This window comes from Xenopus laevis, chromosome 3S (assembly GCF_017654675.1).
Source record: "Xenopus laevis strain J_2021 chromosome 3S, Xenopus_laevis_v10.1, whole genome shotgun sequence".
In the NCBI taxonomy this organism is placed as follows: Eukaryota; Metazoa; Chordata; class Amphibia; order Anura; family Pipidae; genus Xenopus; species Xenopus laevis.
In genome coordinates this window covers 105,431,868-105,445,828 of record NC_054376.1, presented here as the reverse complement: position 1 = coordinate 105,445,828, position 13,961 = coordinate 105,431,868, and the positions used below count along the sequence as shown (strand labels likewise).

The window sequence follows — 13,961 nt, the reverse complement described above, 5'->3', positions numbered from 1 at the left end:
TCAATAAGGCGTTGAGGGGAGTATGGTCCTGTATCAGTGTATAACTGTCCCAAATAGCGTATATTAGTAGAGGTCCACCATTGAAAAGCGGAAGGCTGTAACCCTGGGCGAAAGAGGGGGTTCCCTAGAAAGGGCATAGCTGGCGTGCAAGCAGTTAGCAAAGTATTTCTCAAACTAACCGAGTCCCAAATTTTCAGGGTGTGAGTCAAACACACACTCCCCGTTAATGGTCGCTGTTTAGGGGGACACCATACCAATGCTGCCGGAGAATATGGTAGGGTGAATGAACTCTCCAAGGCAACCCAATGAGGGCAATCATGAACAGAGTGTAAAGCTAAAATTTGGGAGATCTGGGCTGCCTTATAATAATAGTGCCAATTAGGTAAGCCCAGACCACCTTTATCCCTAGGATAAGTTAATACAGAATGGCGTATTCTAGGGTGTTTCCTCGCCCAAACAAACTGTAAGATTTTAGAGTTAAACCGGGACATGTCAGCTAAAGGAATTGGAATTGGGAGCGTTCTAAAAAGGTATAAGATCTTAGGCAAAATAGTCATCTTAATGGAATGGATCCTCCCTATCCACGAGATGTGATAACAGTGCCATCTATCCAACAAATCGTACAGAGACTTATAAACCGGGGGATAATTATATTTATACAGGGAGGCATAATCCCGAGTTAATTTAACCCCCAATAAGGAGATAAAGTGGGGCTGCCAAGCAAATTCAAAGTTCAGTTGTAACAACTTTACAGCTTCCGGGGATAGATTGATATTAAGGGCCTCAGTTTTGTTACGGTTAATATGAAGGCCAGATATTCGACTAAATGCCTCCAAGAGATTAAATAAATTGGGGAGAGAGGTTAACGGATGTGAAATTACAAGTGATAAATCGTCAGCAAAGAGACTGACCTTATGATGAGCTCCGCCAACCGCAATCCCCTTAATATTTAAGTCAGACCTAATAGCGGCCGCTAGGGGCTCTATAGCTAAATTGAATAAAATGGGAGAAAGAGGGCACCCTTGACGGGTCCCCCTACAAATCATAAAGGGTTCAGACAGAAACCCCATTATATTAACCAAGGCGGAGGGGCCATGATAAAGCGAGTGAATCCAAGTTTTAAATTTGTCACCAAATCCCCATTTGCTCAGAGAAAAATACAGATAGTCCCAGTGAATAGAATCAAAGGCTTTACGAATATCTAACTTAAGCAGCATTGATTTAACCCCCGAAGATTTAGCATGCAGAGTCAATAGGATCAAACGTCTAATAGCATCCCCGGCGTGACGTCCAGGAACAAACCCCACTTGGTCCCTGTGTATTATTTGAGGTAGAAAGGAGTTGATCCTGATAGCTAATATTTTCCCCAATAGCTTAACATCCGTATTCAACACTGAAATCGGCCTATAATTCTTACAATCTGATAAATTGGAGTCAGGTTTGGGAATCGCAGATATCTGAGCCTTCAAGGTCTCAGCTTGAAACGACCCTCCCACTTTCAGGGCATTAAACATTTTGGTCAAGTAAGGGCCGACCACAGGGAGAAATTTTTTGTAATAAATGTTGGAGAGCCCATCTAGGCCAGGAGCTTTCCCCGACCCCAAATCTCTAATCGCAAATTGGACTTCCTCTAGGGTAATGTCCTCGTCCATCCGTTGAGACTGGAATTCTGTTAATCGAGGGAGATCTAGATCCTGAAAAAACTTGTCATAATTAACCAGAGGGACATTACCCGGTTTAGAATACAATTTCTGATAAAAGTTGGCAAATTCAGTAACTATTTTAGAAGGGTTCCCGGTCAACTGACCAGAAGCTGTCCGAATTTTATGGATCGTTTGGGGAACATTGCGATATTGTCTATACTTTATCTTTGTATTCAGATTCTATCCTTTTCTTCCATCAGACGTGAAGAACAAAATGTTTTCAAAAAAAAAGGAAGAAAAAAATATAAAGATGTTTTTTTGCATCCTAAGTTTATATCAAAGTGAACTGTCTCTTTATGTTTCATGTACTGCATATCTATAGGATTGCGATGGAGATACATCTTTAACATGTAAATAAGATTCTGCTTTCTCTCCTCATATTAGAATGTATCTGTGCTATAAACATTTTCCCATCCCATAAATATACAGTAACTGGAAGCTGTATAGAAATATTCATACAAAAAAAAAAATAGAAATAGATATGTTCTTGTTATGAGTTTACATTTGCATTTAAAATAGAATTGACCGGCATGATTTCCTCCTATATACGCTATTTAGAGGCTATTATTTGAACTATAAGAACACAAGGGGTCCAGGATATATACACACCCATATTTCCTTTCCATTCAACATACTTAAAAGAGCTCATTTGCCCCAGCTGTGTGAGCCATTCTTATAATGTGAGGAATAGAAATAAGTGTGAGAAAACACTTTCTGTTACTAGTATGTTATGAAGGTTCCATCGCTGTATACAAGGCTTTGTTTGTGCACCCTAGGTTTGTATTAACTGGGGGCTGTAATGCAGAATTAAATGCTTGAATTTCCAGAATGAAAATGAAAACAGGCCATTGCTACACCTTAAAATGAATTTTAGCTGGTGTTGAAACGTCCAGAAAAGCTGTCCAGTTATAATAACAGTTACTTGCACCCGTGTGGTAGAGTTCTACATCGGTGTGGGTACCTGTGGAATACCTGCAAAGTGGTCGGGTTTTGGGCAAAAGGTCCCCAATTCGTTGGCCATGCAGGCAGTCCGCGGGTAACCCAGCTGGGTACCGAACAAAGGTGCTGCCATGATGCCTCGATCCTCCCATGTGGTTGTTCCAGTTTTTTTATTTCTTGGTGAAGATTCAGCGCTGGAGTAACATCACTTCTGGGCCAAATGTGATGTCACTTCCGGTTCGGAAGATTATTTGGCCTATTGTGCATTGGGTCGGAGGAACATGCGGATGAAATTGTGGGTTTGGATTGTGAGTTCAGGTTGCAGGTATGGGTCAGGTTCAAGTTTCAAAAAATGGACCTGCGCAGGACTCTACCGTGTGGTGCACTTGTGTTTAAAATGCAATGGTCCTGGTAATTGTTGTTGCAATGAATTGGAATCCATTCTGGATCTTTTAGCAATGAAATCATCCAAGCCATCTATTTAAATGACCTTTGGCATGATCTTACATCACATCAGTGGGGTACAGGGGGTTCTCATCTCAGGGTCCCACAGTAGAAGGGGTCCCAGGAGGTATCAAAGTGTAATTTCAGGTGGCAAAGAGGACCGTGCTTTAAGGAGCTGGCAAGGATTGCGTGGGTCATTAGGAGGGTTTTGGCATACTGGGGCATGACCATGTGTATCAGGAGCCATAATTTTTATGTGGGCCCCCATTCTACTTGTTGACAGGTTTCACCTCCCCTGGGGGTGCAGGTGACCAAAGGTGCGCTAACTGGGGGAGTAACCTTTAAAAGTAGTATGGAGCCCTATAATTACAGACTGATGTCCTGTTTTAATTTATTTTATAGACAAAAGTAATCTTATTCTTGTTGACATCAGAAGCCTTGGCTGTTAATGCATAATGCTTCTTTGGCTGTCTGGTAGTATTACCTGCAACACATGATGGAAAGGCAATACAAAAAAAATCATGAAGAGAAAGCTGATCATTACACACTCAAAAAAACCCAGTTACCAAATCGGGGTTTTAGAATTCCAACATGAACAAAAAGGAGGTTACAGTTTCCCTTGTGTTTGTAGATGAGTCTTTCTGCTGGGAAGTGAGCGAGAAGTTTTTCTCTTTTACAGACGGGAGATGCCAGACTGCAGTATTGTGTGGTTATTATGCACCAATCCAGGCACTTTATTAAGTGTTAGTGACACAGTTACATTTGTTATTATTACTCTTCTTAAAATCAGTGTAAAATGTTTATATAGTTTTCCTTTATAATGATCGTACAAGAAGACGCCAATTGGGCACCTGCGGCAGCGCAGAATTATTTCACACTTTTGTTGGCCTTCAATACCAGATTTGGCAAAGCTTTGGGTAAATGAGCTTCCCAGGCCTCACTAGAGGCTGAACTGGATTAAGCAGCACAGGTGTAAAAGGACTATAGTAGGTCTAGGAAATGAAACGAGAATTCAGCTGATTTCCATTCAGTTGACCTCTCTGTGCTAAATTATATTACTGGTTAAAAGTCATACAGCAATCCAAGATCTCTGATACACCTGAACTAGTTTATTTTTAAATAAAAATGTGTTTATTTTCAATAGTATCATCTTGGGCTCATTCCTTCATTCTCTTGGCTCACCAAGATGCGATGTTATAAAATAGGAAATACTTAACACATTTTCAGTTGCTCATTTTTTATAGTTTTTAAGTTATTTGCTTTTCTTTTCTGTTTCCAGCTTTTAAAAAGCAAATAAACTATTGCTCCATGAGGCTACAATTTTATTGTTTTTGTTACTTCTTATGTTCCTTACTTACATTTCTGTTCAGCCCCCCCCCCATAATTTCTATTAGTCTGTTTCAGGGCCGGAACTAGGGGTAGGCAGAACAGGCACCTGCCTAGGGCGCAATGAAAGGGGGGCGCTGGGCAGGTAGCTATCGTCTGCCTATCATAGTCCATGTTCGCTGCTCCCCTCTCCAGCGCTTTCCCCTCCCTCTCCCCTCCTGCGCTCTCCCTCTCCTCTCCCCTCCGGCTCTCTCCCCTGCCATCCCCTCAGGCTCTCTGCGCATGTGTCCGTACACTGCATTCGGGGGTGTGCACGCATGGAGGGGAGCACGGTGGCCGGCCAGGTTGCCTTGGGCGCCCGGTCGACTTGGCCCGGCACTGGTCTCTTATTTAAACCATTACCTGGCTGCATGGTCATTTTGATCCTTGCAACCAGGATAGCTGCTGAAAAAACTACAGAACTGCTGAACAAAAAGCTAAATAATTAAAAAAAAAAAAAAATGAATAAAATAAAGACCAATTGCAATTTCATTTAGAATATCACTTTACATCATACTAAAGGTCTATTTAAGGCTGAAAAAAAAAGGGGACCACAATACAGCAATAGTCACAAAGTTTCTTTCTTAATAAATGACCCTAAAAAGTACATATCAACTAAAAAACTTGGCCTTTTATTATATACTTTATAAATTGATGCCATTTGCTTTTGAAAGTTATGATTTGTATATCCCCCAAAAACTTGCCAGCAGTTGCAGGTGGTTCTACTTCCAACTGGCTGCCTAAGAGAGCTTTATAGGATACCAGCCAATCCCTATCTCTTGGGCAGGTAGTCAGACCTGAAAGGGAACTTAATTTTATCTATCCCTGTGTAAAGGCCTTGCCTTGCTTATATTTAGTAGCTCAGGAGGAAATTGCAAACTGCCCAAAATTGCCCCGTGTGTTTAGTGCTGTGGTGGAGTGGACGTCAACTACCACTTGATAAAACACTCTATGCACCTTTTGGAGGTGGAATTATTTAGTATCTGTGCACACAGCATTATCTGACAGACAGACTCGGCTGAAAGCCTAAAGAAAATATGCTTTATTTAGGGTTTATCTTGCATTTCTTATACAGCCAGGAGAGTTTTATTATATGAAAAAATCATCTTTGCGCTGCATTTATACCAGTGAATAGATAGGAGTGTATATATTACTAGCACTGTACCAACAGCCATAATGTTCATAAATTATAATTATAATGACATTGTATTAGAGCAATTTCATGTATATATTTTACTTGGCAAAAGTGAGTAATGTGTCCCACTTTATTTATAAATACAAACATTGGAGAAAACCCCTCTTAGCCTAAAAATTGTTGAGTTGCCATTTTTAATGACAAGCATTTTGCTTTAAATGATTTATCTATGGTTTTCAGGCCCCCTGCTCTTCTGCTCCCATAATCCCACAGCCCGGCTGCCCTGCTAGACTCCAGATAGTCTGTAATTTGTCTTGTATCGCTTGAAAAGGACTCAAGATCTTTTCTTCTGCTCTGCTTCCTGATTAATGTAATTGATGTAGTAGCTCTGTGTTGTCATGTTTATATTGTCTAAAGTTCTAATGTAATCACTGAGTGGACCTGTGGTCTGTTATATACAAGTTTTATTGTTATTGCATAAATCCACTACAAGTCGTATACACTATAAACACTTGCCCCCCCCCCTGCCGGAAGGGCCCATACCAACAAGTGCCTCCAAGGGGTGGGTGTCAAACTATTAAAGGGGATGTGTCCAAATGCAATTGCAGTAATGTCTGCTTAATGTCAGTTATAATTTATTATTGCCATTGTATTTGGCCTAAACAAGCTTTTCTTGTTGCAGACCCCTTAGTCATGCTCTGTGGCACTTAAACATTCCAGGTTGCTGACACAAGCTGTAATCTATTTATTAGACCTGAGGAATTACTAATGGAGGCATATCCTTTTATGAGAAAAATAAAAAATCAGATGGCACACACTTCAGCAATTGTGCTAAAACTTAAGTGGTTTATTGAGATCTCCGCACAACGTTTACCTCCTTTCTCAAGTGCTCTTAGAAAGGAGGTTGTACCTCCGAAACGTTGTGCGGAGATCTCCATAAACCACTTACGTTTTAGCACAATTGCTGAAGTGTGTGCCATCTGCTTTTTATTTTTCGCATTGAATATTGAAACCTATTCATGCAACAAGGTTTCCGGATAGAGCAACACAACACACAAATCGCAGTCTTTTGAACTATCGTATACGGCATATCCTTTCAACTGTTTTTACCTGGTACAGCTAATTGCTCCTGCTTTTAGTCTGTAACTCACTCGGTAAACTGGGTAAAGCATATTGCCAGTTTGAGCAAACTCCTTGATTATTTAATATCTCATAAACTGTAAGAATTATAATGAGAACACAATTCAAAATCATGGGCAGCTGTACTTTGCTGCTATCAGTCTGTATGTTACAGTCACATTTGTTAAAGCCAGTGTTGGACTGGCCCACCAGGATATCAGGAAAACTCCCGGTGGGCCCAGGTGTCAGTGAGCCCTCTTGCTTCTAACCATTTGGCCTATTTTATTGTCATTCCCTATTTCTTTAGGGGCTTAATAATGGAGAAATAGAATATAATATAATATGATAAAAAACTAGGAGTATAAAGAGGTTGAGTGAGGAGAGGAGGAATAATGGTTTGGAAAGTAAGCCCAAGGCATCTCAGTCTGACACTGGTTAAAGCTGCTAGCCTATAAATAACCTGCTTATTATCCCATCTAGAATTCTTAAACTCGTATACTGAAAGTATCACAGTCCAGTATTTTCTCTGCTGTTTCTTCTGCTGTTCTTCAAAAAACATAAACTATCTTTCTGGGTTGTATGATATCCATATGGTAAGTAGGATAGAATGGTTCAGCAGTGATGCCTTTAATTGTCTCAATACAATCTCAGTCAATCTTCACTACCCAACAATGCAGGAACAGCCATGGTTCATTCCTAAGCTCGAAGGCATTGTCATGTGTACCAGTTCCATCTAAAGATTTACCCATTATTATTATTACTGCAAAGCTTTCATGTAATTTACCATGAATAATCAGAGCTTTAGAGATTAGACACCAATGGTCGGTAATAACAGTGGGTTTTTAGTGGCTTTAGACAGATATCCCCTTGCTTTTTAACATTTAGAATGAACATGTTATTGTTTTTTTCTCTGTATACCCAAGAGGTGAATTGGATCTTGATGGCTGTGCTAAGATTACCCTTAGGTAATGGCACATGGGTTGTTTCTGGTAGCTGAGCAACAAATTTGGTCACCAACAAACTAAGCTGGTCTGATTAAAATCAATCATTGGCCCAACATAGGGGCCTATAAAGACCTGTTGAACAAGGACCGCATCAATGTGCCGATGCACTCATCCCCCACTGGATTTTGGGTCAGATATCCGTCTGGCAGGCTTGACAATGGGCACAATACACATTGCAGATAAGCTGCCAATTTGGTCTGAAGGAGCTAAATCGCCATCCTAGGTTTGACCACCTTAATGTTGCAATGTCCTGACAAATGTCATTACATTTATACACTGGATCACTAGTAATTCAGTTAGTTTTCTTTGGGTTTTAGAATCTTTCACTCCCCTGTGCCTAGTTACATGGCAGCCCTGGACACACCATTCTCACTCAGATTATATGTAGGTTTTTGTGTGCTGGCATCACTGCTTCTCATTAAAATTTGTACAATTTCCCTGTTCACCTCCAGGCACTTATCCGGCTGCCAGCATATATCTCCCAGTGTGATGAAGTACTGCAGTTTTTCGAAGCCAGAGTAGAAGATTTCAACCCACCTAAAGAGTAAGTATAGCATTTGTGAATTTTCTTACAGTACCACACAGGATAAGGAGGAATACAGTGTTGCACATCATACAGTTGTTGTTGTAGTAGTTAAAAAGGGTGATTGTTATAATTAGCTGCAACCATTTTGAAGGTCTATGTGGTCTCTCTGACCGCTTATATGTTGGACACCCTCCAATATCCCTTTTAAGATACAGGAGAAGTCATGCGTCTCTGCCGTAGAAGACTCTGTGCCAAATAGGAAATCCCATACCTTACCAACCATTGTTACCTGCCAATGTGTGTTCAGTAACTACAATCTTTACACTCATGTTGTCCTAGGTTTCTGAATTTCAATGATTTTACTTACTCCATGGCTTCCATGATTAGCCTGATTCCGATTCAGATGTTTGTGTTGTTGGCTAGATTCCTACCCTAGATTATTGGATGTATCAAATGTAAAACAAAACTTTTTTGGAGTAATTTGCGCTTAAGGATGGAAGAATGGACTCCCAAAGCCATGTGTTGTCTTCACCTAATGTAAATAATCTAAGGGTCATGCCCCACAAAATAGAGAGCTGACTCCAGTTCTGCCTTTAAATTTCCCTGCAACAGTTGTGGTTCAGCAACATCTGGACTGGACAGCAACAGGTTGTCTATTCAATACATTCACATGCAAGCCCATGCATGGACTTTATATACAGGTTTAATGGAATGTGCATCCATTTATTAATATATGCAGTTAAAAACATAAATGTTGCTTACAGTTAAATATTTAGTGCTTTAAGTGGCACCTGTTGCCAAAAAACATTATCCCTAACCAAAGGTGTGGGCTAATAGAGCTTGCACTCTGGATGGGGGTAACAGTAGTTACTCTACTACTCTACACGCCAGCGCTAGGCCACCCTTACTGGAAGGGAGCTCCCGATTCAAGCAGCCATGTTGGGGCACAAGCATGCGCAAAAGGAGTGAATGATTTAATTTGCTCATTATGTGCATGTGAGAAGCGCATTATACACATTTGCTCTGACCAACATGGCTGCTTGCTCACACTGGGAGTTCCCTTCTGGTGCGAGTGTCTTAGCACTCCCGGGGGGGCAATAAAAAAAACTGTTAGCCCCAACTGAAATGCGGCCACACCTTTGGTTGGTGTTAATATTTTTGGCAATAAGTGCCCTGAAAGTCATTATGAAGCCCATGGGAATTCTTGCTAAAATGATTGGGCTGCCATGAATGAAAAAGGGACATAAAAGCCTTATTATAAAAGTCCTATGCAAATTAAACATGGGGCCCATTTTTCTAAATTAAATCATCAATTCCTGTTATTAATACATTTAAAAAAAATCTCAGTTCTCAAACTTGCCCACCACTATGCCTTAATTATATAGGTGGGGCAGGCAGATACCTTCACTTTCCATTCAGCATTTGCATGGGCATTAGGTTCCCCCATTGTGACACATAAACAAGATTTTGGGATGATGCAAAGCTTGTCTTAATAACAGTGTTCCCAAAATGGAACCTGCCTGCTTGATGTAATTGTGAATTCCAAGAGTGAAGCAAACAAAATTCATTTAATTTATATAGTGTAAGTAAAACTTCATTTGCTTGATTAACATGATAGGAAAGAATTTAGAATGATTTGTTAGGGTGACCGGTCCCCTTTCAATGAGTATCTTTTAGCAGGTGGCACAACTTATACCCTTTATCTAACTCTGGCCAAATCAGAAATGAGATATGGGCACTGATATACGTATATTACAAATGGCACTTTGCAACAACTTCCAATGGCGTTTAGACCTGTTGACAAAAAGTTGGGAGCTGGAATCCTCAGCAGCTGAAGGCTACAAACTTGACATCATTGCTTTCTATTGTTGCATTCAATTTTTTTTTTTTTAGTATTTGACCTCCATTTTATTCACACATCCTTTTTCCTGGCAAACATTGACCTTCTCTCATTTCTTGCCGATAAATGACAGACTGTCGTATTTAGCCTGTGGTTTATTCTGCCTTGCATAGTCATTTCCTAGTGGCACATCTGCTCCCACATCTCTACAGTAGTTCTTTGAAATGCTGATTTATGGGGTTTCTTTTTTTGTTTGAAAGGTTTAGCTAGGTAATTTGTTCCAGAGATGTTTATGCATGTGTGTGTGTGTGTGTGTTCTCTTATGAGGTTTACAGAAGAGCAAATGATAGTGATATCCCACCTTTTACCCGACTACTATTGAACAACAATCTTTTGAATAACAAGGATTGCCTGGAATGGAAGTTGTACAACAGCTTTAGGCTCGACACCCCTGGCATCTATACTGTATTCATTGGCCATTACTTTTATACAGCAAATGTAATTTAGTTGGGTATCATGCACACATTTGGTGTTGTGTTGTTGGGTCTGGCAGTACATGTCCTATCCCATCATGTGAGTAATAATTTCTTTATTGAATCTGCGGTGACCACAAGGGTTATTTATTATATCAGCAAAAATTAATGACCCCGTGTAGCAGGCCTTAGTTCTAACTTTAAACCTTAGATCTTATTTAATTGATGTGATAGGCACAGTAATTAATTAGTTGGAGGCATCACAAATTAGAATCATTGGCAGTATATAATAGTTTTTCCTTCAAGTTTCTCTTGTAGAACTGACAGGAAAGGGGGCATATCTACGCAATATGTTGGCGCTATATAAATACATGTTAATAATAATATCTATATGCATTGCAGCTAGGCCAGAGTATTGTGATGTTGCGAGGTCCCAAATCATTGTCCCATTTAGCCCTGATTATATTATATATTGATCATAGAGGCCATGGTTATGGTACCATACACAGACCAACAAGCTTCCAAGACTAGCTTTGTTGGGCAATATTGGCACGTGTATGGCCAGCTTTATTTGTAGGGTCAGCCTCTATTATGATAGTGGACATTTTGTTTTTTTGACCAACCACACTACAGAATTTTCTATTTGTTTACAAGTACCTTTTCATTTGCGGCAGTCATCCCCATCAGCACGGGCTGTGCTGTGGTAGACATGGTGGAGTACCTTTGTGCATATTAACATCTAACCTTACTGTTTACCCCATTAACATTGTCACTATAAAAGGATTGTTGTCTTCTACACTGTGGTGGTGACGAAAGGTGGTTTGTCTCCTATACGTGGGAGGGCTGAAGATTGGCATCATCATAGAAGGATGCGATAAGGAAGTAGTGCTATAGATTCAAGAAAGACGGTGATGGTTAGGTTGTGAAACCAGTGTCCATGAATTTAGAAATAGTGTCCACAAGGAATGACACTTGGAGAAAGGAATGACACTTAAAGAGAGCAATGAATGTTGATGATGGGAAATTAATTGCATGCTACACCTGTCTATAGATACCTAGATCAGACTGTTTTGCTGAATTCTACCACTGACCGACCATCTTGCATGTAATGGTGGTGGGCATGATGATTATCTGTCTTGATGGAAAATATCTGTTGGTCTAAAGCCTAAAGCAAGTGAAGACCCGCTGCTCTACTTCACTTCCTGTTGTTCTGATCAATCTGGCGTTTGGCCTGAGCAAACAAAAAAATACAATACAAAGTTGGCCATAAACATGTATGATATGTGTTTATTAAGAGTGCCCTATGGGTTGGCCTGTGTATGATTGTCATGGGTTTCTGCCCAGGTGCACATTTGCCCAGTGTTGCTAAATGAACCCCAAAGTTGTTACTTATTCACCACCAAATCTGTGGTTTCACTTTAAAGGGGTCAGCAGAGGCCAAGTTTTCATTATTACAGCAGAATTTTAGTTAAATGCTAGTTTGTCCTTATTGTACCCCTAGAATAAGTTCTGATGCAGAAAGATGGCACAAGTAACTGCAGGAGCAAGCTAAGATTAAAAAAAAAAGAAACACGTGGAACATTTTTGACACTGATAATATTTTGGCTTTGTAATAGTGTTCTAAGAAAGTGCTCCATTAATTGGGGATTTAGGTATTTTCATTGCACAATCCCATATGGATTCAGGCAGTCTTATGATCGTTTCTTATTATTTCAGAGCCCATCACTTTAAACAACAATCCAACATGGGACACATATTTGAACATTTGCCCACCGTCCCTATTACTGTTTCTGTCCTGCGATTGGGAAATACATTTGTTCTTTACCTTCTTGGAACTGCCCGTCTCTTACCAGGCTAAAGGCTGTTGGTGTTTTTGTGAGAGCGCAGGAAGTGGTTTGTCGCTTGCTGACAAATGTGTTATTATGAGAGTTTAAACAAACATTACTCATGCCAATTAAATGTAGCCATCAGCCCAGACTTTTTGGAAAGGCAGCTCTGTATCCCATTTATAGTCAGAATGGGCTCTGAGTTTATCAAATGCTGGTCATGTGCAGCCAGCCAGCCATACTATTCTTGGCTCTTCTCTTGGCTATATCTGGGAATAAGGAATGGAAAAACTACCATTTAAAGGAAAAACCTACCCAATTTTAGGCACATATTTAAGCAAGATTTACAATAAATGATTTCTTCCCCCCCCCCAAATACGTTCTATAAAAAGGCAGCCTTATAAATCTACTTTCTTATTCATATGATTAGGAACAGACATCTTTGTCCTGTTTAGAGAGCAAGTAACCTAAAACTCCACTAAATCTTTGATTTCAGCAAAAATATGGTCACTGAAGGTCAATGTCAGAATACATTCTCCATAAAGGAAATAACTGCCTGTCACTTGACTGTACTGACCAGATGCAGACAATGTCCCCTTCTTCATGGAACTATAAAAAGCTTGGGAGGAAAAGAGCTTGAAATCACCTTTAAGGTAGATTCAACTGGCGACTAATCTCCCCGAACTGCCTCCCTCCGGCGATTTACATTCTAGTCGTTTTCCAAAGTCGCCTGAAGTTGCCTCACAAGGACACGTCGGGTGCCTTCGGAAAACAAATCGATCCGAGTACCATCCTGCCGGCGATTTACATCTTAGCCGGTGGGAGGCAGTTCGGGGAGATTAGTCACCCCAAAGAAGAGGAGATTTGTCGCCGTGCGACTAATCTCCCCGAATATGAGCGTGTGCCCTGTCCCTTAGACCCCCATAATATATTTTATACACTGTTGCTCTTTGCCAGACACAATATCTGAAGAGGTTGCCCAGACATAGTAAGCCAGCTTCTAGATAACAGCCTATGGGCTCATGAAAGGGTCGAAAACAAAAGCTTTCCTCGTCACTATTTAATCAGGGCTTGTTCAGGTTTTGTTCCAGTTGGGTGTTACCCAAGTTTTTCTTTTGAAAGCTAATAATAATTGTTTGAATAACTGTAACAATATGGCTCTGTGAGAGATTAGGCAAACTTTGAACTGGATACCAATACAACATAATCCAAAATAGGTCCTGTGTTATATTACTGGATACCACAATAAATTCTTTTCCCAAACATTTTGGAAGGGCATGTCCTGCATACGTGTACTGAATCTGTTAGCAGATCTGCTTTCTCTGTTGTCACTCCTCTGCCTTTGTTTAATGAAGACCTGATCAGACATCAGAAAAGTACAGGTACCTTTTCTTTTCCCTGCTCCTCCCTTTGCCTGGATCAGATAGGAATCCTGCTTTTTTGCAGCAAAATCACCCGAGGCACCCGTGTGTTCTTGCCAGCAGCCCCTCTTTCAAATCTGAGTCAAGTTGTAGAAACTGTATTTTATCTGTGTTTAGGGTTGCCACCTTTTCTGGAAAAAAATACTGGCCTTCCTATATATTTATA

General features: G+C 40.3%; 1 protein-coding gene across 3 annotated transcripts in view; it reads left to right on the top strand.

Annotated features, from left to right (window-relative positions):
• The window catches only part of sh3pxd2b.S (SH3 and PX domains 2B S homeolog), a 107,801-nt gene that overhangs the window by 62,112 nt on the left and 31,728 nt on the right, over positions 1–13,961 (top strand). For all 3 annotated transcript variants that reach the window (XM_018256142.2, XM_018256144.2, XM_018256143.2), the window contains exon 5: positions 8,162–8,253. In XM_018256142.2, coding sequence (XP_018111631.1) covers positions 8,162–8,253 — 92 coding nt within the window. The remainder of the gene's footprint in view (positions 1–8,161; positions 8,254–13,961) is intronic.